This window comes from Aquarana catesbeiana, linkage group LG12 (assembly GCF_042186555.1).
Source record: "Aquarana catesbeiana isolate 2022-GZ linkage group LG12, ASM4218655v1, whole genome shotgun sequence".
Classification (NCBI taxonomy): Eukaryota; Metazoa; Chordata; class Amphibia; order Anura; family Ranidae; genus Aquarana; species Aquarana catesbeiana.
The window spans coordinates 92765041-92786621 of record NC_133335.1 but is presented as its reverse complement, the minus strand read 5'-3'; the positions used below and the strand labels follow the sequence as shown (position 1 = coordinate 92786621).

General features: G+C 45.3%; 1 protein-coding gene across 1 annotated transcript in view; it reads left to right on the top strand.

Annotated features, from left to right (window-relative positions):
* Nucleotides 1-20323, top strand: part of CFAP97D1 (CFAP97 domain containing 1) — a 353382-nt gene extending 333059 nt beyond the window's left edge. Inside the window, exon 6 of the mRNA XM_073608218.1 lies at nucleotides 20200-20323. Coding sequence (XP_073464319.1) covers nucleotides 20200-20231 — 32 coding nt within the window. The 3' untranslated portion in view covers nucleotides 20232-20323. The remainder of the gene's footprint in view (nucleotides 1-20199) is intronic.
* Nucleotides 20324-21581: the final 1258 nt, after the last annotated feature.

The window sequence follows — 21581 nt, the reverse complement described above, 5'->3', positions numbered from 1 at the left end:
TCGCAGTGCAATCTGAAAACTCGGACAGGAATCGGATCGCATGGATGTGAACACCCATGCAATCCGATTCTGCTGCGGATAAAAAAGGGTCCTGTGCGAGTTTGATGTAAATTCAGCCATACGATCTTTATGGCTGAAATCGCATCGCACAGAGATCACATGTGATTTTTACTGCAGTGCGGTACGAATCACATCCGATGTCTGATATCGCACCAGTGTGAACCGGCCCTTACTCCATGCTGTCATGTTAGGTTGCAGTAAATTGATATAAGAACAGGAATAAAGTATCTTCTTTCTACTGACAAGTCTAATAAGAGCAGTATTAGCATGAACTAATTTTCTTTGCCTCAGACCATGTACGCTGACATGAGAGCACCTCTGTATATGCCGAGTGCTGGGTGATATGTACATTATATTGATGGATTGCTGCTAAACTGATTCTTTGTGGATGCGGGAGGAGGAAAAAAAAAAGATTACCGAGCTTTTGTTTACATCACATGATCAGCTGTGATTGGTTGACAGCTGATCACGTGGTAAGAGGCCCCTTACTCGGATCTGTGATCACCCGAGTCTCAGTGACTCAGTGATCACAGCGCGTGCCGCGCATGCCCTGCAGGGAGCGTGTGGGGAGTGAGGAAAGAGAAGGATGTCTATTGACGGCTTCCCGGAAATTCAGGTCCGCACTGTAGCGATCATACAGCTATAGCGTGGACGCCAAGTGGTTAATGTATCATTATTTTAGGTATAGACATTGAGATTTATAGCAGCTAAATGAGGTCCACACATTATATGGAGTGCAGTTTTACAATGCTGCCAATTTGTAATGGTGAAGGGTGAAGGTCTTATTAATTTAGCTTAGATCTAGAATGGCTTGCTATAGTTACAGTTTAGCCCCGTTTTGTCCTTGTGTGTGGCCACATTTTTATCCAAGGTTTTTTCTTTTCCACATTCCTGCACTATATACACTATATTTTCCAGTATGTTACTGGACTTCAAGTAATTATACCATGAAAAATTATCATTGCCCCCCCCCCCCCCCCGATTTGAATGTGGTATCTTATGTGCCCCCCATATATATTGTTCCTAGAGTCACCACTGTGTACTGCCTATAATAGAAATAAAGTAGAATGGCTAATGGACAGTGAAGGGGGGGGCTTGGGTGGCCATCAGGGTTGGCCATGTCCGGCGGGCATGAGAGAGACCTGTCATCTGCACTGCCCATGACCGCTGCATTGCTGAAAGGCAGCCAATGGCTGTGCAGCAATGCCGGTTTCTAAAATTCCAGCCAATGAGGATGTAGCAATAATCCTGCATGATGTTAGTCCTCCCACTTCACTTGTTCACTTGTTTTTGTGCGTGTTTGCAAAATTAATTACCGGTAGTCCAGGGCCAAATTTTTGTCCCAGTCCAGCCCTGCTATGAAATATGGAGAAGTTGTAGAAAACACACTTCAACTTCACAGATTGGCACCAAGCAAAATTAAAAATACACATTGTAAATGTATCAAAACTGAGAGGTTGTATTCATCAGAATTTCAGTAGGCACTGTGTAATCAAAGAAAGTTAAAAAAGCAGCACACTTTGCCACAAGTTGGCTGAAATGACTCAAAGTGCAAGCCATCCCCTTCAATGTAAAATAATGCCAAACATTGACAATTCTACAATAGATTCATTACAGCTCAAAAATCACCCTAAAATACGAAACAGTGTCTTCACTCATCAGTCTCATCCCTATCACTGTCATCAGAGCTATCGTCCAATGTAGCTCTTTCCTGTTTTTCTTGGGAAAAATTTGCACAATTTTTGCACCAACATAAATCAGTACAAGACAGTCTTGAAGACGTACAGGAACATCTTCTAGTCTCAAATTTGCCTTGCTTGCAACTGCAGTGGACTACCTTCAATACACTTTCAGGGGCAGGATTTCTAGTCATCCAGGTCATTGTTAACTTCCCATCCTCGAGGTGCCATCCATCCAGCTGCTTGATAGTTTGTCCGTTTACCGTGTTCGTAAAGAGCGTCACTTGTCGAAGGCATGGATAGTTCTGGCAAAGTTGACAATGCCATGCAAAATGCTTTGTATCTTGCATCCTTCACATTTTTTGCAGATGACTGGCCATACAGGTGGCACACATATTTGCAAAGTATTTCAAAGGTAGACTGGCCCAGGTTAAAATTTCTACCCAAATTTGTATATGCAGTCAGGTATTCCTCTTTCTCGCAAGTAACAGAAAATATCTTTTCTTTTGTTTCGCATGAAAAAACACCCTGGTGTCACATTCCTCATGATTACATGTCAAATCTTCAACTTCACTAAGAGTTTGCAAACCCTCCATTACATTTAGGAGTGACACACTTTGTGTAGAAACTGTTAAATGGCGAATAGATAGGCCAAGACACAATGATCTAGGTGTCTGCCTCTGGTCATTAGATCTGAGATACAGTGTCTTGACAAATAGATAGAACCTTTAGGTTCAAATCATCAGGAATATAAACATAATGGGCCAGTGTTGGTTCCTCAGTTGCACCAGTAATCCAGCACATCAGATTATACAGTTCAAGTGGCACAACAGATTTTGCTTCACTCACATTTAAATCATCCGACGTGGGTGGCCACGGGCATGTCAAACTGGGAGAGTCATATAGAAGCATCTTTATTATCAATGCTGCACTACAGGGGCGTTGCTAGGTGGCAAAAACACCAGGGGCTTTAGCCCGCAGTCCAAAAACCGGGGGGGGGGGGCGCTGCTTTTTTTTTGGGTTGGGTGGTCGGGTTGTGTGACTTACCAGTGCCCATCAATGCTGACCAGTAAACACACCTGTCTGACCTACATACACTGACAACTGACCTACATACACTGACCTGCCTGACCTACATACACTGACCTACGTACACTGACCACTGACCTGCCTGACCTACATACACTGACCACTGACCTGCCTGACCTACATACACTGACCACTGACCTGCCTGACCTACATACACTGATCACTGACCTGCCTGACCTACATACACTGACAATGACATACATGCACACACTGTGTGTCTGACCTACCTCAGCTCAGCCATGGTGTGCGGTCACAGCAGCCAGTCAGTCAGTCACTCGTCACCGTCAGAGAGGAGCTGAGCCAAGGAGGAGAGGAGAGCCGCACGCCCGAGCGGGGATGTAGCGTTCCCGCCTTCTGGAGCGTGCAGGCTAAGATGGACATCACGTCGCACGTCCCGCGGTCCTGGCATTGGCGCTGCAGGCTCCAGAAGGCGGGAGCTGCGGCACTCGGCCACTTTCGGCCGCACTCGCAATCAGATCAGTCTTGGCGGCTGGCGCTCGGGGCTAACAATGGAATGCATCATTCCATAGGGCTTTTCCCCCCTAGCCGCCCCCTCCCTACGCCCCTGCTGCACTATAAAATGTCCTTGTGTTGTCTGTAGTATTGATAGAGGCCATTGAATTTGGTCTTTGCGGACCAGCTGTTGTACTTGGTGTATTTTCACCATCACTTTGGCTAGTTATCCCATTTGACTCTGCTGTTTCTGTACCTGTTGGATGAGGTAACCTGTCTATCAGCTTGTATTTTTTCACAGGGGTTGGCAGCAAAACAAGGATCATTGACTTAGCTAATGTGTCATCAGCTCCTAGCACCAGTGTGTGTTTGGTACTTATTGGGATCCATACCTTCTCAAGTTGTGACTATACAAGCACCTTTTATGGCAAAGTCAAAAGAAAGGCATTTTCTGTTGCATGCGAGAAAGAGGAATACCTGACTGCATTTAGAAATCTGGGTAGCAGTTTTAACCTGGGCCAGTCTATCTTTGAACTACTTTGCAAATATGTGTGCCACCTGTATGGCCAGTCATCTGCAAAAAATGTGAACGATGCAAGATACAAAGCATTCTGCATGGCATCGTCAGCTTTGCTTGAACTATCAATGTCTCCGACAAGTGACGCCCTTTACCAACATTGTAAAAGAGCAAACTACCAAGCAGCCATAATGAGACATTCTCTGAAAAGTATATTGTGTGCCCCGTCAATCATTGGCAATGGACGGAACCTCGAGGATGGGAAGTTAACAGTGACCTGGATGCCTAGAAATCCCGCCCCTGAAAGTGTGTTGCAGGTAGTCCACTGCAGTTGCAAGCAAGGCAAATGTAAGACTTGAAGATGTTCCTGTATGTCTGTAAGACTGTCTTTTACTGATTTATGTCGGTACAAACATTGTGCAAAGGTTTCCCAAGAAAAAGAGGAAAGAGCTACATTGGATGATAGCTCTGATGACAGTGATAGGGATGAGACTGATGAGTGAACACAGTGCCTACTGAAAATTCCGATGAATGCATCATCTCAGTTTTGATACATTTACAATGTGTATGTTTAATTTTGCTTGGTGCCAATCTGCAAAGTTGAAGCGTATTTTCTACAACTGTCATATTTCATGGTCTACATTGGTAGTTGGTGGTTTTGGGGAAGTATCTTTCTTTTATATCTTATAATTTCTATATGTATTTGTGCACCAAAAAAACAAATCTCTTCAGCACTCCTGCAAATAAATGATAAAGGTGGAATCTTTATATATAACAGCTGTGGAGAATTGCAGGTAATGAATTCAGCTGGTGGATAGGCAGTGTTGTATGTGTCAGCTAGGGATGAGCCGAACACCCCCCAGTTCGGTTCGCATCCAGAACATGCGAACAGTCAAAAAATTCGTTCGAACACGCGAACACCATTAAAGTCTATGGGACACGAACATGAATAATCAAAAGTGCTCATTTTAAAGGCTTATATGCAAGTTATTGTCATAAAAATTGTTTGGGGACCCGGGTCCTTCCCCAGGGAACATGTATCAATGCAAAAAGAAGTTTTAAAAACGGACGTTTTTTCGGGAGCAGTAATTTTAATAATGCTTAAAGTGAAACAATAAAAGTGTAATATTCCTTTAAATTTCATAACCTGGGGGGTGTCTATAGTATTCCTGTAAAGGGGAGCATGTTTCCCGTGTTTAGAACAGTCTAACAGCAAAATTACATTTCTAAAGGAAAAAAAGTCATGTAAAACTACTATCGCTAGCGCCGGCTATAATGAATTGTTGGTCCGGCAATACACATAAAAGTTCATTGATAAAAACTGCATGGAATTTCCCCACAGGGGAATCCCGAACCAAAATTAAAAAAAAAAAAAATGCGTGGGGGTCCCTCTAAATTCCATACAAGGCCCTTCAGGTCTGGTACGGATATTAAGGGGAACTCTGCACCAATTTTTTTTTTAAAATGGCGTGGGTGTCCCCCTCAAAATCCATACCAGACCCTTCAGGTCTGGTATGGATTTTAAGGGTCACCCCGCAGCAAAATTTCTTTAAAAAATGGCATGGGGTCCCCCCAAAAATCCACACCAGACCCTTATCCGAGTGCCCCCCCCTCCTGAACCGTACCAGGCCACATGCCCTCAACATTGGGAGGGTGCTTTGGGGTAGCCCCCCAAAGCACCTTGTCCCCATGTTGATGGGGAGAAGGGCCTAATCCCCACAACCCTTGCCCAGTGGTTGTGGGGGTCTGCGGGTGGGGGGCTTATCGGAATCTGGAAGCCCCCTTTAACAAGGGGACCCCCAGATCCTGGCCCCCCTTGTGTATATTGGTAATGGGGTACAAATGTACCCCTACCATTTCACAAAAAAAGTGTCAAAAAGGTTAAAAAAACACCAGAGACAGTTTTTGACAAGTCCTTTATTAATTTCTTCTTATTTTATCTTCTTTCTTCTGGTCTTCCTATGATGATCTTCCTCCGTTGTGTTGTCCCCCGCTGTCTGACGTCTCTTACAAAGCCATGGGGCATGACCATCCATTGACGTCACATGCAGAGCCCGCCCCCTTTATTTTCTGGAAAAATGGGTGCGGACTTTCCGGAAAGGGGGCCCCCAGATCCCGTCCCCCCCTATGTGAATGGATATCGGGAACATTGTACCCTTACCCATTCACCAAAAAAAGCAGTGAAATGTGACAAAAGACAATAGCCTGTTTTTGACAATTCCTTTATTAAAAATGTCTTCTTTCCTCCGCTTCTTCCTCCGGTCTTCCTTCAGTTTTCTCCCTCTTCCTCCAGCTTCTTCCTCCATCTTCCTCCACCTCTTTCTCCAGTCTTCTCCATCTTCCTCCGGTCTTCTTCCCCTGCTTCGTCCCCCGGTCTTTCTCCTCCGCCGCTCCCACCACTGACCTGCTAAACACCCGGCTATTGTCTTTTGTCACATTTCACTGCTTTTTTTAGGTGAATGGGTAGGGATACAATGTACCCCTACCCATTAACATGGGGGGGCGGGATCTGGGGGCCCCCTTATTAAAGGGGGCTTCCAGATTCCAAAAAGCCCCCTGCCCATAGACCCCCACAACCACTGGGCAAGGGTTGTGGGGATGAGGCCCCAAAGCACCCTCCCCCTGTTGAGAGCATGTGGCCTTGTACGGTTCAGGAGGGGGGGGCTAGCTTCCAGACCTGCCAGGTTGCGTGCTCGGATAAGGGTCTGGTATGGATTTTGGGGGGACCCCTACGCCATTTTTTAAAAAAAAATTGGCGTGGGGTTCCCCTTAATATCCGTACCAGACTCAAAGTACCTGGTATGGACTGGTGGGGGGAACCTACTCCATTTTTTTTCTTTCATTTTTACTCTTTCATTACAGCTGCAATTTTAAATGACATTTTTTCCTGTAATGTAATTTTGCTGTGGTACAGTAATAAACACTGGAAAGATGCGCTACTTTACAGGCATACTAAGGATACCCCCAGGCACCATATTTAAAGGAATTTTTCATTTTTATTGTTTCACTTTAAACATCATTATTAAAATCACTGCTCCTGAAAAAACGTCCATTTTAACCGGTTCCCGACCAACGCACGCCGATGTACGTCAGCAGAATGGCACGGCTGGGCAAATGGACGTACCTGTACGTCCATTTGAATTCCCCGCCGTGCCATTGCGTGCGGCGCGCCGCCGGCAGCCGGCCGGAAGCTCGGTGAGTTGGGTCGCGGGTCCCGCGGACTCGATCGCCGCGGGAATACCCGCGATCGCCTCACGGAGAGGACGAACGGGGAGACGCTGATGTAAACCTGTCATTGGGAGCAGAGATCGGTGACGTCACACACCAGCTCATCCCCCTGACAGTTAGAAATCACTCCCCTAGGACACACTTAACCCCTCCCCGCCCCCTAGTGGTTAACCCCTTCACTGCCAGTGTCATTTACACAGTAATCAATGCATTTTTAATCGCACTGATCGCTGTATAAATGACAATGGTCCCAAAAATTTGTCAAAAATGTCCGACATGTCCGCCATAACATCGCAGTCACAATAAAAATCACTGATCGCCGCCATTACTAGTAAAAAAAATTTTTTATAAAAATGCTCTAAAACTATCCCCTATTTAGTAAATGCTATAACTTTTGCGCAAATCAATCAATCAACGCTTATTGCGATTTTTTTTTTTTTTTTTTTACCAAAAATATGTAGAAAATTACAATCAGCCTAAACTGAGGAAAAAAAATGTTTTTTTATATATTTTTGGGGGATATTTATTATAGAAAAATGTAAAAAAAATGCGTTTTTTTCAAAATTGTCGCTCTTATATTGTTTATAGCGCAAAAAAATTAAAATCGCAGAGGCGATCAAATACCACCAAAAGAAAGCTCTATTTGTGGGGAAAAAAAAGGACGCACGACCGCGCAATTGTCAGTTAAAGCGACGCAGTGCTGAATCGCAAAAAATGCTCTGGTCAGGAAGGGGGTAAAATCTTCCAGTGCTGAAGTGGTTAAAAACATTTTTTCCAATTGATACATGTCCCCTGGGGCAGGACTCGGGTCCCTATACACTTTTTATGGCAAAGAACTTGCATATAAGCCTTCAGTGAGAACTTTGGATTTTGCAGGTTCGAGCCCCATTGACTTCCACTATTCCCACATATGTGATCTGACAGGCCTGTTTGCCGGCAATAGCGCTGCTTTCCATTTGCATTAGCGCCCAGTTTCTGAGAGTTGAAGTTTTAATTGGCCTTAATTGGGCGCTATTTTCCGGGCCTGCAGGATTATTTATCGACGCTATAGTAAATGACCCCCTATGTGTTTTACTTGCAATATGGACATCTAATATAGCCTAGAGCCAATGATCTCCATTCTGATTTATATTTTTCATTTTTGGTAAATTCAGTTTCAGTACTGAAAGCCTAGTTTTGGTGGTTTTGTTGCTGGGCTTTCAAAAGAAAGAAATTAGTGATTTATGGTGATCATAATAGCTGTCTGATCCACAGATCTGGTACTCTATAGATAGTTGTGGAAGTGATCAAGGTTGAAACTGGTAGAAAACCACGTGAATAAATACACTACTGTGCGAAAGTTTTAGGCAGGTGTGAAAAATGCTGTAAATTAAGAATGCTTTTAGAAACAGAAGCGTTAGTCTTTTCTTTTTTTTTTCTTTCTTTTTTTTTTTTATCAATGAAAATGAAAAGTAAATGAAAAGAAGAGAAATCCAAATCAAATCAATATTTGGTGTGACCACCCCTTGCCTTCAAAACAGTATTAATTATTTTAGGTACACTTGCACACAGTTTTTGAAGGAATTTGGCAGATGGGTTGTTCCAAACATCTTGGAGAACTATAACTTCTGCGCAATATAATGTGAACACCTGTAAAAGTGAACAGAAAGGAGGTGCTGCTCAATACAGAATGAATACCCACTTAAAGAGGAAGCAAACTCTCTCACTCTGATGCTGCTTTTCATTTAGTCCATTATAATAAGTAATTATCAAACTATAGCCACTGTAATCCAGCCCAAATCGCATATTACTTACTGTTTAAAGAAACTTTAAAAAACTTGTTTCCAGGGGTTATGCAGCGCCATCTTAAGTATTTTTTTCTGAGTCCACAGTAGAGTGTATTTCCGCCCTTACATTGAGCACTTCCTATACTGTTAACCAAGCCTCCTTCTCAATCCAACGTTTCTATGGCAACCATGTTTCACCGCTCATAGCTGACTTGTTTTATTTCATAGTATTTACTTGTGCCTTGTCAGGGGATGTTATACACAACATCCAATGCAGGGGATCAGATCGCTGGGCTGCACCAAGGAATCAGGGACAAACGAGTAAATAAAGAAAGTACGTTTATTATAATGATAACGATACACGTGAAAACAAGACAGCAAACCAAAAACAAGAAAATGGTGAAAACACAGCAAACCCCCAAACCAACCTAACTATCTATCTAACTAATATAATACACAAGCAAGGAAACCAACATGCAAAATATAAGGCATGGGCCAAAGCGACAAGGGAACAGAAACCAGGAATAATGAAGCAGACCAAGGAGCAGGTAACAGGGAACAGGAAACAGGGTTCAAGGACAGGATACACAAACGGGGTTCAGGAACAAACAGGAACAGGCTGGAACAAGAGCAGGTACTGGCAGGGACAAGGGCTTAGCAGAGGAATACTGAAGCACTGGAGGTTAGTTCAGGGCGGGTTTATATAGTCCAGCAAAACCATGACAGGTGTGCTTGATGGCAAGTCTGCAGACCAGGCAGGGAGACCCCCGCTGGTGGCCACTGGAATTACACCCTTTTGGTGCTGAATGTAATAGTGCCACCAGCAGGAGAAACCGGAGATGACACCGTTCCTGACAGTTCCCCCTCCTAAAGGAGTGGCCTCCGGACACTCCATTCAGCCCTGGGTACGACAGTCCGAGTGGGTGCAGAAACACCTTAAAATGTTTCCCTACAGAGTCTGCGGGCTTCTTCGCACTTCCAAGGTCAGAGTCTTTTAGTTCAATGGGGGACGTGCCATCAGAGTCTGAAAATAGGACACGTACCCCACCACCCGGGTCAGGAAGTTTGGATCTGGAGATGAAAATTAGCAGGGTAACGGGAAAGAAACCATCGGAGGCAGACCACACAGGAGCATTACATTCAAGCCAGGCGACAGACAGGATTGACCCAGTGGCAAGATGGCCATCAGTCAGGAACAGTTTTGGCAGGCACCATGTCATCAGGCTGAGCAGAAAGCAGAGGTACATCACGCTGGGCAGTGGCACATCCGCATCGAGCTGGGCAGCAGGCAAAAGCACATCGAGCTGGGCAGCAGGCAAAAGCACATCGAGCTGGGCAGCAGGCAAAAGCACATCGAGCTGGGCAGCAGGCAAAAGCACATCGAGCTGGGCAGCAGGCAAAAGCACATCGAGCTGGGCAGCAGGCAAAAGCACATCGAGCTGGGCAGCAGGCAAAAGCACATCGAGCTGGGCAGCAGGCAAAAGCACATCGAGCTGGGCAGCAGGCAAAAGCACATCGAGCTGGGCAGCAGGCAAAAGCACATCGAGCTGGGCAGCAGGCATGGGCACCTCAAGCTGGGCAGCGGGCTCATCAAGCTGGAGAGCAGGCACTGATACTTCTGGCTGGAACACTGGCACCTCAGACTGGAACACTGGCACCGAGACATCAGGCTGGAGGGCTGGCACAGAGACATCAGACCAGGCGGCAGGTACTGGAACTTCAGACTGGGCAGTAGGCCCATCAGGCAGAACAGCAGGTGCTGGCACAACAAGCTGAACAGAAGGCACATCGGACTGGATAGCAGGTACTGGAACTTCAAACCGGGCAGCCGGTACTGGAACTTTAGACTGGGCAGCAAGCACAGACACTGGCACATCAAGCAGAACAGCAGGTGCTGGAACAACAGGCAGAACAGCAGGTGAGTCGGACTGGATAGTCGGTACTGGAACTTCAGACTGGGCCGTGGGCACAGGCGCTGGCACGTCAGGCAGAACAGCAGGTACTGGCACAATAGGCAGAACAGCAGATACATCAGACTGGATAGCAGGTACTGGAACTTCAAACCGGGCAGCTGGTACTGGAACTGCAGACTGGACAGTGGGCACAGGTGCTGGCACATCAGGCAGAACAGCAGGTACATCAGACTGGATAGCAGGTACTGGAACTGCAAACCGGGCAGCTGGTACTGGAACTTCAGACTGGGCCGTGGGCACAGGCGCTGGCACATCAGGCAGAACAGCAGGTACATCGGACTGGATAGCAGGTACTGGAACTTCAAACCGGGCAACTGGTACTGGAACTGCAGACTGGACAGTGGGCACAGGTGCTGGCACATCAGCAGGTACATCGGACTGGATAGCAGGTACTGGAACTGCAAACCGGGCAGCTGGTACTGGAACTTCAGACTGGACAATGGGCACAGGCGCTGGCACATCAGGCAGAACAGCAGGTACTGGCACAATAGGCAGAACAGCAGGTACATCGGAATGGATAGCAGGTACTGGAACTTCAAACCGGGCAGCTGGTACTGGAACTGCAGACTGGACAGTGGGCACAGGTGCTGGCACATCAGGCAGAACAGCAGGTACATCGGACCGGATAACAGGTACTGGAACTGCAAACCGGGCAGCTGGTACTGGAACTTCAGGCTGGACAATGGGCACAGGTGCTGGCACATCAGGCAGAACAGCAGGTACTGGCACAACAGGCTGAACAGCAGGTACATCGGACTGGATAGCAGGTACTGGAACTTCAAACTGGGCAGCTGGTACTGGAACTTCAGACTGGACAGTGGGCACAGGTGCTGGCACATCAGGCAGAACAGCAGGTACTGGCACAACAGGCTGAACAGCAGGTACAGCGGACTGGATAGCAGGTACTGGAACTCCAAACCGGACAGCTGGTACTGGAACTTCAGACTGGACAGTGGGCACAGGTGCTGGCACAGCAGGCTGAACAGCAGGTACTGGCACAACAGGCTGAACAGCCGGTACATCGGACTGGATAGCAGGTACTGGAACTCCAAACCGGGCAGCTGGTACTGGAACTGCAGACTGGACAGTGGGCACAGGTGCTGGCACATCAGGCAGAACAGCAGGTACATCGGACCGGATAGCAGGTACTGGAACTGCAAACCGGGCAGCTGGTACTGGAACTTCAGACTGGACAATGGGCACAGGTGCTGGCACATCAGGCAGAACAGCAGGTACTGGCACAACAGGCTGAACAGCAGGTACTGGAACTTCAAACCGGGCAGCTGGTACTGGAACTTCAGACTGGACAGTGGGCACAGGTGCTGGCACATCAGGCAGAACAGCAGGTACTGGCACAGCAGGCTGAACAGCAGGTACATCAGACTGGATAGCAGGTACTGGAACTTCAAACTGGGCAGCTGGTACTGGAACTTCAGACTGGACGGTGGGCACAGGTGCTGGCACATCAGGCAGAACAGCAGGTACTGGCACAACAGGCTGAACAGCAGGTACAGCGGACTGGATAGCAGGTACTGGAACTCCAAACCGGACAGCTGGTACTGGAACTTCAGACTGGACAGTGGGCACAGGTGCTGGCACATCAGGCAGAACAGCAGGTACTGGCACAACAGTCTGAACAGCAGGTGCATCGGATTGGATAGCAGGTACTGGAACTTCAAACCGGGCAGCTGGTACTGGAACTTCAGATTGGACAGTGGGCACAGGTGCTGGCACAGCAGGCTGAACAGCAGGTACATCGGACTGGATAGCAGGTACTGGAACTTCAAACTGGGCAGCTGGTACTGGAACTTCAGACTGGACAGTGGGCACAGGTGCTGGCACATCAGACTGGAACAGATCAGCTGGTGGGGAGGCAGGATTGGATACTGGCATGATGGTATGGGTTGGAAAAAACTTCCGCTTCTTTTTGCTTTTAGCCACTAGGGATCTATAAGTGGGTACAGGGCTGTAGGTAGGGAATGCAGCTGGTAGAAGCGAAGAGTGAAAGGATGGCAAGACAGAGGGAGTAGGTTTTGAAGGGAGATTTAGTGGAGCTGATGGAGGCAGTTGAGAAGCATCAGGGGAGTTAAAGGCAGGGTAGGTGCAACAGGAGGAAACAGGGTACAGGTATTTCATTGGTAGAGAGGTATATTCGGAGCTAACAGAAGCTGAATGCAACAGACTTGACCAGGCCTGTATTAATGATTGCACTGCATCAGGTTTGCACTTGGCTTGTCTGACCAGAGACTGCACTGATTCAATGCATTTTGCAAGCACCTGCTGAGGACAAGCTGAATATTGTTCAAAAAAAAATGCTGAGTCATCCTCCAACAGCCAAACTAAAGATTCTACCTGAGCTGCACTAAAAGGGGGTGTATAGTCATCACCTCCCTCAGCGACATTAGACAGGGCCAACTCAGTACAGATCTTAATTAATGGTTGCACATCTCCAAACAAAAAACTGCCTTGCTCAATAAAAACATGAGCTAGGCGGATGCATTCTAACAATTGTTCCCTAGTGTATTCAGCCAATGTCTGATAACAAAAGTCTCTGTCATCAGTTGCCAGGAGCGATAAATACAAAATACTTTCAAAATCCATCTTTCAACAATAGCTGGGACTCAGGCCCCAATTCCCAGGTGCAACCGATCTGATTGTATGGCTTCAGTATTCTGTCAGGGGATGTTATACACAACATCCAATGCAGGGGATCAGATCGCTGGGCTGCACCAAGGAATCAGGGACAAACGAGTAAATAAAGAAAGTACGTTTATTATAATGATAACGATACACGTGAAAACAAGACAGCAAACCAAAAACAAGAAAATGGTGAAAACACAGCAAACCCCCAAACCAACCTAACTATCTATCTAACTAATATAATACACAAGCAAGGAAACCAACATGCAAAATATAAGGCATGGGCCAAAGCGACAAGGGAACAGAAACCAGGAATAATGAAGCAGACCAAGGAGCAGGTAACAGGGAACAGGAAACAGGGTTCAAGGACAGGATACACAAACGGGGTTCAGGAACAAACAGGAACAGGCTGGAACAAGAGCAGGTACTGGCAGGGACAAGGGCTTAGCAGAGGAATACTGAAGCACTGGAGGTTAGTTCAGGGCGGGTTTATATAGTCCAGCAAAACCATGACAGGTGTGCTTGATGGCAAGTCTGCAGACCAGGCAGGGAGACCCCCGCTGGTGGCCACTGGAATTACACCCTTTTGGTGCTGAATGTAATAGTGCCACCAGCAGGAGAAACCGGAGATGACACCGTTCCTGACATGCCTATTATCTAGTGTTTGCCTGTGTCAGTCTTATCAGCTTCAGCTGATGAGGCTGCAGTAATCCTGTCTGATGCCCAAGTTTACACTGCATGTGATATCACATGGTCACATGGGGTATGAAGCTCTGAGTGATTATGCAGTCTCGTGGGATTTCAGAGTTGTGGCATAGGAAGATCTGATAATAGACAGATAAGACAGTGTGCCGTAAATCAGGGGAGATCTGGGCATGCTCAGTGAAGTCATTCTAAAGAACAAAAACGATTACAATACTAAGCAAGTAAGGAGATATCTACAAGCAGTGTTCATTAAGGTTTTTTATGCTGATTTACATGGGACAAAGTTGTCGGGGAGAGTTTACAACCACTTTAAGTTAACAAAATAACAAAGATATTGTGAAGTGCCAACTCATCCAACTACTCTCTGTTTGGTTCCAAATAGTGAGTGAAATAAATCAGTGAAAAACAACATACACTCTATAATACCCCATATAAGGATCTCAAATAACTCTATGTGCTAAAAAAGAGCAATCAGATAAACATAAGTCCATATAATATTAACAGTTAATACAGGTGGTAAGCTTGATATGGTCATTCATCAATTCCATTAAATTAGTGCTCTCTTCTATATGCTTAATACAAGTGTCTAGGTATCCAATAGTGACAGTCCAGATATAGAATACGGCTGTGCACACCACAGTGCCCTCCACCGGTCACCCTATGCGCTCACCTCCAAGGAAGACCCACAGATGGGTCCAATCACGCCTTCCCCTTAGGGGTATAGATCAAGTAATCTGCTGTTCCTCTGTATAAGGGCTTCTAATCCCTTAAATGGCATTACTCATAGATAGGTATCATAAGGGCAAAAAGAGAACTGACATAGCGTTTACCGTATAAAACACTATCTTTAATAAAACAACAGTATAAAACACACATTTACAGATGCACTATTCCTGGTGCACACAGGTAACTCGCTTATGTAGTTGGGCTAAAACGCCCATGGATCACTGAAACATCCGCAGATCCTCAGCCCTGTGTCCCCAGCGGCTGGCTCTCTGCTTCTCGATCGTATGCGATGATGTCATAGGCTCTGCCAGAGCTGGAGCAAATCTCTACAATGCTTCACTGTTGCCTGCAGACACTCATTATTGTGCCTCTCTCCAGCCCTTTGGTGAACAAACTGCCCCCTGCTACAACCAAATACTTTAAATGTTGACTAATAAGCCCAGAGCACCTGCTGCCATTTTTTCTTCACCCCAGTTCATAAGTTTTCATGATTGATTTGCTTAGCTTTGTTTCCTCGTCGGAGGTATAGCTTTTTGGATGCAAATCTTCCGTGAAGACCACTTCTGACCAGATTTCTGGAGACAGTGGATGGGTGCACCTGGGTCCCACTGGTTCCTGTGCTGAGGTCACTACTGGACATCTTCCCATGTGGAAGGGAAGTAAGCATGATGTGTTTTTCATCTGCTGCATTAAGTTTCCTTGGCTGACCACTGTCTATGATCCTCATTGTTGCCCGATTCTTTGTGCTTCTTCAAAAGAGCTTGAACAGCACATCTTAAAACCCCAGTCAGCTTTAAAATCTTTGCCTGGGAGAGACCTTGCTGATGAAGACCTTGTGTCTTGTCGCTGTGCTCAGTCAGTAGCAGATTTTGTCTGTTCCTAACCCAGTTTTAAGCCTCTTACACACCTGTTTCTATTTCAGTTAATGACTGTGTTTCAACCTACATATGAAATTGATGATCATTGGCACCTGCTTTGTATTGATTAATCAGAAGTGTAAGATTTGATGCTAGTTTGATGCCAAAGGGTAGTCACGCCAAATATTGATTTGATTTAGATTTTACTTCTGTTTGCTTACTTTGCATTTTGTAAATTGATAAAAATAAACAATGAATGTGTATATATATATATTTTAAAGAATTCTTACTTTCCAGCATTTCTTCACACCTGCCTAAAACTTTTGCACAGTACTAATCCCAGAAAACAGTGCAAACAATTACACATTAAAAGAGAAGTCCAGCCTGAGCTCATTTGGCTGGGCTTCTCCTGTGGATCACAGGAGTGCAATTTGTTTTGCACTCCTGTGACCCGTTTTCAGCAGAGAGCAGTCTGAAGTCCCCTCTATGCTGACATCATCGGAATCAGTCCAGGCACTGCATCATCGCAACAATAAAGTCTGGATCCGCCAGGTGCCTGGACTGACACCCGTCTCAGCAAACCGATGAGAGCCTGAGACGCTCCACACCCCAGCGCTCCAATGATCATGGAGGTAGAAGAGCGGAGAGCTGTGACTGACAGTTTGCAGCTCTCTGCTCACGGAGCTGTGAAAACCGAGTGACAATGTTCGATCGCTCGGTTTTCAGTGCAGAGGCGCCGGGGGGACAGATGCAGCATCGGACCCATGCTGCATCCACCAAGGTAAATATGATTAGGGAAAAAGAAAAGAAAGCCATACTTCTCTTTTAAGTCATTATAAATAAAGTTATTTACCATAACCTGCTCAACAAATGTGAGATTAGAATTTAATTTACAATCCTCTGCATTGTTTCAGTTAAACATTATTGTGAAACTTACCATTTAAAAACCACTTCCGGACCAGCTCACGCCGATATACGTCGACACTTTGAAGAGGGATATCGTTGTTATGGCAGCAGCTAGCTGCCATAACCCCGGCATCCTCTTCTTCAGTAAGCGGTCCGGTTTCCGATAAAAGTGGTCTCTGTGGAGGATTCGCAGCAAGATCACTTTTATCAGCGGCGGGGCCTCCCCCTTGCTTGGTACGGAAATGAGTGAGGGGAAGATGGCCCCCACCCATCTCCATACCTTTGCAGGGCGGAAGCGACATCAAAACGTCACTTCCGCCCATAGCTCTTAACCCCTTCCCGACTGGCGTACGTCGGCAGAATGGCACGGCTAGGCAAATGGACTTACAGGTACGTCCATTTGAATTTCCCGCCATGCCATTGCGTGTGCGCCGCCGGCGGCGTGCGCGCGCGCCAGCTGTGAGCTCCTTGAGTCGGATCGCGGTCCCGCAGACTCGATCACTGCGGGGATACCCGTGATCGCCTCACGGAGAGGACGAACGGGGAGATGCTGATGTAAACAGCATCTCCCCGTTCTGCCTAGTGACAAGTGTCACTGATCTCTGCTCCCTGTCATCAGGAGCAGAGATCAGTGTAGTGACACTGCTAGCCCATCCTCCTACAGTTAGTAATCGCTCCCTAGTACTGACTTAACCCCTCCCCGCCCCTAGTGGTTAACCCCTTCACTGCCAGTGTCATTTACACAGGAATCAGTGCATTTTTATAGCACTGCTTGCTTATAAATGAGACTGGTCCCAAAAATGTGTCAAAAATGTCCGACATGTCTGCCATAATGTCACAGTCACAATAAAAATCGATGATCGCGCCATTACTAGTAAAAAAAAAAAATTATTAATAAAAATGCCATAAAACTATCCCCTATTTTGTAAACGCTATAACTTTTGTGCAAACCGATCAATAAACGCTTATTGCGATTTTTTTTTTTTTTTTTTTACCAAAAATATGTAGAAGAATACGATCGTCCTAAACTGAGGAAAAAAAAATTTTTTTATATATTTTTGGGGGATATTTATTATAGCAAAATGTAAAAAATAATGTGTTTTTTTTCAAAATTGTTGCTCTTATTTTGTTTATAGCGCAAAAAATAAAAATCGCAGAGGCGATCAAATACCACCAAAAAGCTCTATTTGTGGGGAAAAAAGGACGTCAATTTTGTTTGGGAGACACGTCGCACGACCGCGCAATTGTCAGTTAAAGCGACGCAGTGCCGAATCTCAAAAAACACTCTGGTCAGGAAGGGGGTAAAATCTTCCGGGGCTGAAGCGGTTAAAGGGTCATTTTTTAAATAAAAATTTTTTAAATGAAATGAAATTTGATTTAATTTTTTATTGCATTTTAGTGTAAATAGGGAGATCTGAGGTCTTTTTGACCCCAGATCTCATATTTAAGAGGTCCTGCCATGCTTTTTTTCTATTACAAAGGATGTTTACATCCCTTGTAATAGGAATAAAAGTGACACCATTTTTTTTAAAGAACAGTGTAAAAATAAAAAATAAAAAGGTAAAATAAATAAGAAAAAAAAATGTAAACGCGCCCCGTCCCGCCGAGCTCGTGTACAGAAGCGAATGCACACGTCAGCAGCGCCCGCATATGAAAACGGTGTTCAAACAGTGTGTTAGAGCGGGATCAATAAATCTAGCCCTTGACCTTCTCTGTAACTCAAAACATGCAACCTGTAGAATTTTTTAAATGTCGCCTATGAAGATTTTTAGGGGTGAAAGTTTGTCGCCATTCCACAAGCGGGCGCACTTTTGAAGCGTGACATGTTGGGTATCAATTTACTCGGCCTAACATTATATTTCACAATATGTCTTATTTTTTAATTCAAAAAAGTGTATTTTGTTTTTAAAAGTGCACTTTTTTTAAAAAGTGCACTTATAAGACTGCTGCGCAAATAGGGTGTGACATAAAGTATTGCAGCAACCACCATTTTATTCTCTAGGGTGTTAGAAAAAAAATATATAATGTTTGAGGGTTCTAAGTAATTTTCTAGCAAAAAACTTGTAAACAGCAAATCTCAGAAAGAGGCGCTTGGTCCTTAAGTGGTTAAGTGGTATTAAATCCAACATCAAAAAATGTAATGTTATTGCAGTTTACCAAACCTTAGATGTGGTGGCTGCACTAGGTTTTCTTTTTTTTAGGCTTTTTTTTCCCTCTACTTTCACCTGTTGATCTGCCCAGTGACACACCTCCTGTATTAGAGTGTCCTCACTCTGGATGAAGGAGCACAGGGATACCTTAGGACAGCAGCCTAGTTAATCTGGAGGGAGAGGAGTGTTAAATGCACTAGCAGATATAGATACACTAACAAACTGAAGCCAAACTCCAGGTAACATTTTTTAAGCACAGCAACTTTTTTTTCCTTTTAGGATGAGGATTTTAAATAAATATCCAGTTCTTATATCAATTCTGGCTCCATTTCTTCTCCTAAACACTACGATGTTTTCTTATTATATATATTGTACCTCTTACAATATTTAAATTCCAAAGAAATTGATACCACTTATTGTATCGCATATATACTACAATGTATTTTTGAATGTTGACATCTCTATTGTATTGTAACCTTACTTCTGATCTTCCAAATAAAACTTTAAAAAATACATAAATAAATATAAGCTGGTCATTGTAAAGCACTTCTATCAGTGTTGCATTTTTTATCTCATTCCTCTAAATGCTACATCTGGTGGCTGGTGTTACCTTTTTTTTGGGGGGGGGGGGGGGGGCAGCAAACAAACTACCCAGCATGCTCCCCCGTTCGGTCGGTCGATCAGTCAAATCAGCTCGCTCATCCGCCCACCAGCCCTGCACTTACCCCATCTAAGTCGCGGGCAGCTTTGGCTCCGTCCTGCGTCTCCTCCTCTGGCGGCTTCGCCCTGCATCTCCTCCTCCTCGGTGGCTTTCTACTCGGCAGCCTATACAATCGCTTCTCCTCTCGGCCAATTGGGTCTTAAGACCCACTTCCTGATTGGCGGGGAGGAGAATCAGGAAGGCAATAGTAAATATTAATTCGCTATTGTCACACAACTGGGTGGGCTCAGGGCGCAGTTCTCTGCGCCCCAAGCCCACCCTATTTTGAAGCCAATTAGAGCCCCAGGCTCTAATCGTGTCTGGCACCCTGCATGTAGATTAGGGGCCGGGCGCATGGGTTAGGGGGGCGATGCCCCTGCGCCCCTTATGAACGGGCCGCCACTGGTAGGACAGCTTGTTCTGTTGAAAAACAACAGACTTCCTGGCCATATCACCAGGTGAAAATAAAGGAAAGAAAGCCTAAACAAAGAAAACCAATGCAGCCATAATATCTAAAAATTGGCAAGCTGCAATAAAATAAATGTTTGCTTTCCGGTTTATTACGGCTTTAAATGACTGGAAATTGCATTTCAAATCCAATGTGATTTTTTGATTTGTGCGCAATTTAAAAATAGCAATCCGCAAAGACAGAATGGGGGTCAAGTCTTTTTGTGTTGAAAAATCTTTCATTTTAATTCCTGCTTCCACATTTCTTGCTTTATCTTACTTTCCCTTTTTTTCCATTTGCAGGGAAGAAGTATGGGATGAAAACCAGCTCCTAGACAACAGTCACTTCTAGGAACTTTGACCTTCGACTTTATTATTCACAAGGTTCAATACATTGCCGACAATGAAATAAAACATATTTATCACAGCAGATTGTCCTACTTTTCCTCTGACATTTTACAGGTCTACATGGTTTAGCACACTATGAATTACACATTTAATAACAGTATAAGTATTATTCTGTATAACTATCAGCAGTATATACAGTAAAGCAATAGAATAAAATGCAAACATTAAAGTACAGTTGCTCATGGCAATGAATTAGCAATTAGCAGCTGATTAAAGACAACTGGTCAGGGAGAAAAAATCCATCCCTGATATACACGCTTTATACTCACCTCTCTGGCATCCTGAGACTCCTACCTCCATTCCATTTTTAGTACTACAGCCTCTGTAATAATAAATGTTCAACACTTCCATGATGACAAATGCTTGTTTTCATACTGCATGCCATGGTCCTAACCCCTACTTTGCTGCTCTGGAGTAAGGTACTTGTCAGGAAGGCACTAGCCCTAGTACAGCTGAAGCTTGAAGCCTCTAGATATCCACAGGTGCACAGGCACAGATGTGTGGGTGCCCATTTTTCTGTGCATAACCGTGTGCGAATGCGCATGTGTGCACGTGCATCTCCCGCCCGTCTGCCACTAATGTTGGCGCCAATGACACTATTTAAAATGCAGCAGTGCTATTAACCAGTGCTGTCTGATCTGCAGCTATTACATGTGTTCTTGCATCAATTTCTGTATTGACTTCTGTTATTGACCTGACTTGCCTGGACCTTGTTCGAATATTTCCTTCCCTGACCATGGCCTGTCCCTGGATTTGCTCTGTCTCCTGTTCATCTGCCTGATTCTATGTTGCTGACCCCTGCTTGTACCCTGACTATTCTCTGCCTACTGTCTATGCCTGTATCCGACCATCTGTTGCTGACCTGGCTTGTCTGACCTTGCATCCAGTTATTCTCCTGCTCTACTCTGCATGCTACCTGATTCCTGCTTGTTCTTCACTTGCTGAGTGTTAACAATTCTGCCGCACCAGCCATCTGCTAGCTGCTGTCAAGCATCTGCTGCCTGCTGTCTGCCCAGTCCTGGGTTTGCTGCCAATCGCTGTTCCAGTGATTTGACCTGTGCTTGGCGACGCACCTGTTACCTGCTGCAGCGACTGATGGAACACCTTACAGGCCCTTGCGGCCACTGTCACAACATCAGTGGTCTCAGAGCCGAGGCTGTATAAGAGGCCCCCCTCTACATGTCAGGCTCTGCCACAAGGTACATGACAGTAGTGGTTGGCTGAACCATAGAAAGTGGTGGTGGGGGGGGGGACAGGATAGCATTGTAATGCAGTGA